This window comes from Dendrobates tinctorius, unplaced genomic scaffold (genome assembly GCF_039654945.1).
Source record: "Dendrobates tinctorius isolate UK_male_01 unplaced genomic scaffold, ASM3965494v1 ptg000213l, whole genome shotgun sequence".
In the NCBI taxonomy this organism is placed as follows: Eukaryota; Metazoa; Chordata; class Amphibia; order Anura; family Dendrobatidae; genus Dendrobates; species Dendrobates tinctorius.
In genome coordinates this window covers 1,695,628-1,698,670 of record NW_027361880.1, presented here as the reverse complement: position 1 = coordinate 1,698,670, position 3,043 = coordinate 1,695,628, and the positions used below count along the sequence as shown (strand labels likewise).

The 3,043-nt window shown below is 32.6% G+C and overlaps 1 protein-coding gene across 1 annotated transcript; it reads left to right on the top strand.

The window, feature by feature from the left end:
- Positions 1–1,856: 1,856 nt before the first annotated feature.
- Positions 1,857–2,786, top strand: LOC141058656 (olfactory receptor 5V1-like). Its single transcript, XM_073554846.1, has one exon. It carries the CDS (start codon positions 1,857–1,859, stop codon positions 2,784–2,786), a length of 930 nt encoding a protein of 309 aa, XP_073410947.1.
- The last annotated feature ends 257 nt before the right edge of the window (positions 2,787–3,043 follow it).

Below are 3,043 nucleotides of genomic sequence, written 5' to 3'. Positions count from 1 at the left end.
TTTTACTTTTTTATTTTAGGATATTTGTGTTTTTTGCTTTTTGTTTTCTCTGGTTAATGGTCATGTGTTAATATGCACTTACATTGTGCATACACATTAACTTACTGTCTCAGTTCAGACTCCAGTTTTTTCTATATGTAATGTACGTCTACTTTTGAAAGCATTCTCACTTTGCAGCTTTTTTTTTCCACACCTGCCAAATACTTTTGCACATTACTGTAGCTTAGATTTAAAATATAAAAATGTCCATATATTACTAGATCAGAGGCAACCAAAATTTGTTAATGTTTCTTTTATTTTGTTCTTCTTTCACTGCTGCCATTTTGGAAAATAGTTTTATAAAAGTGATCACTGTGAAACAGTTGAAAACTTCGGTCTCATGAGACTAATAAAAGTACTTATGTGACTAAATTACATTTTTTTATACTGTCCCTGGTGCACAGCACTGGCATATATAAAAATGCAATTATCTTATGAAGATATAAACTGCTATTACCTGAAGCATTATTAGAATTGATAACTTAGAGAGAAGATGCAATATTTCCTGTAGCACTTACATTTACACATTCATCAGAAAGGTATGATTTTCAATGTAATTCTTTTATTTTTCTTTCTCTCTTTCTTTCTTTCTTTCTTTCTTTCTTTCTTTCTTTCTTTCTTCCTTTTTCTTTCTTCCACATACACTACATATAAACAGCTTTGTTCGTAGCAAGATTTGTTCTTTATTTTGCATAAGGAACTAATGTCATAGACGACCCAGGAATCTCACAGAACTGGAAGAATTTCCCAAGGAAGAACGGATAAAAAACCCTCAAAACAAGAATTAAAAGACTCTTGTCTTGCTATAAAAAGCGTTTACAATCTGTGATACTTTTAAAAGTGGGTGACACTAGGTATTAATCATGCAGGGTTCCCAAACTGTTGCATTGGCCCATTTTTCTTTTTGTAATTTTTAAAATGTAAAAAATTGCAATATATTTTATCTTTTGGGGCTAAAATACAAGGGGAATGTATCATCTTTAACTTTAGGCCTTTCAGAGGTAATTTCATCTTCAACTTGCTTAACTGTTAACAATAACAGTCATTTTGTCTAGGAGTGCCCAAACTTTGACATGCCACTGTATGTGTGGGCACATAGATGAAAACAATGCAATGTAATAGATAAAATGATCATCAGTGCATCATTGAGTATGAAATTATGAAGTATTAGTAATTAACTTATTCATTTCTACTGCTTTATCTACTTTTATGGGATAAGGTATCCACTATTGTACTCATACAGTACTTCAAAGTCACTAATACGCTTCTAGGTGGCAGATATGCAACGTTCAATGCTTAAAAAAATAACAGCAAAATATGAGTGATAACAATGATACAACTCACAATCATGTGCTTTATGTTGTCAGTCTGTTGAAAGGTTAGCGATGCATTCTTGTAATGTTTCCTTTTTCTGCAGCTAGAATTTGAATGTGAAGGAAGACCACAATTACCCACCAATGACTTCCAAAAATTATTATTGATTTTATTGCATCTTTTTAAATAAAGGCATGGATGATAAAAGAAGATATTGGATTTTTTTTTAGAGTTTTCTATACGGTTCCTTCTACACGCTGAAGGTACATGTATCCTTTAATGGAAAAGTGAAATAAACCACTTCCAAACCCCTCTCTCATAGAATCAAATGATCACGAATGTTAAAATGGAGAAGTGGGGCTCTCAGTCAAGGATTGAAAAACCTTAAGCAACTTGTTGAGATTGGTCAGCATATCTTTTACATATAAGGACAAATTTAGTGTTGCCATTTAACTACCTACCGTACGTTGATTTATTTTGCTAGAAATTTTGATTTAGTGGCAATGTCTACAAATCAGAGTTTGCTTATGGATTTCCTTATATTGAGATTGACAAATGACCCCAACATAAAAGTTCTCCTGTTTATAACATTTCTTTTTATGTATGTGCTGACTCTTATGGGAAATGTGGAAATTATTTTCATCATACAGGTAGACAAGAATCTGAACACACCAATGTACTTCTTCTTAGAAAACTTAGCATTTTTGGATATCTGTTATACATCAACGACGATGCCTAAAATGCTAGAGACGCTTATTGTTGACCATAGAGCTCTATCCTTTCTATCATGCGCATTTCAATTGTATTTCTTTGTAGCCTTTGTGGGCACTGAGTGTGTTTTACTTGGCGTAATGTCTTATGACCGTTTCCTCGCTATATGTCATCCTCTTCGATATTCTACCTTTATGACTAAAAAAGTTTGTATTGTTTTGGCTGCCATTTCATGGTTTAGTGGCTTTATTAATTCTGTTGTTCATACTACCTTCACTTTCCGGCTACGCTTTTGTCATTCCAACAGGGTCAGTTATTACTTCTGTGATGTTCCACCGCTTCTTATTTTATCATGTGATGACACATCTATCAATGAAATCCTGTTACTCACCATAGGTGTTTTCATAGGATGGACACCTTTTCTCTGTATTATTGTCTCCTACATATACATTATTGTAACCTTATTAAAAATTAAAAGTAGTCATGGAAGACAAAAATCATTTTCAACCTGCATTTCTCATCTAGCAGTTGTAGTATTATATTATGGAAGTGCAATTTTCAATTATGTGAGACCTGTTTCCACCTACTCAATGAAAAAGGACAAATTGATCTCAGTTTTATATAGCATTGTCACTCCAATGCTCAACCCAGTAATATACACTTTGAAGAATCAGGATGTCAAGAAAGCAATTAGAACAAAAATGGCTTCAAAGCAAAACTAAGAATGAGTGGCAGTACAAAATTAGAATGTTTCCTTTAATTGCCTACAAAGACCTATCAAAATGGTTGGTTAGGATATGTTTACATGGTTTATATATGCTCACAGACAATTATTTACAGGTTATAGTTGAAATTTTGCTTCCGGTTTCAATTCTTTGGCTTTGATTCTAAAAAATGTATGGGGACATTTAAAAGACATAAAAATAGTATAAAAAAAGAAGCGTTATGTTTTTGATCTTTCTTTGCTATCTAGCCTTAT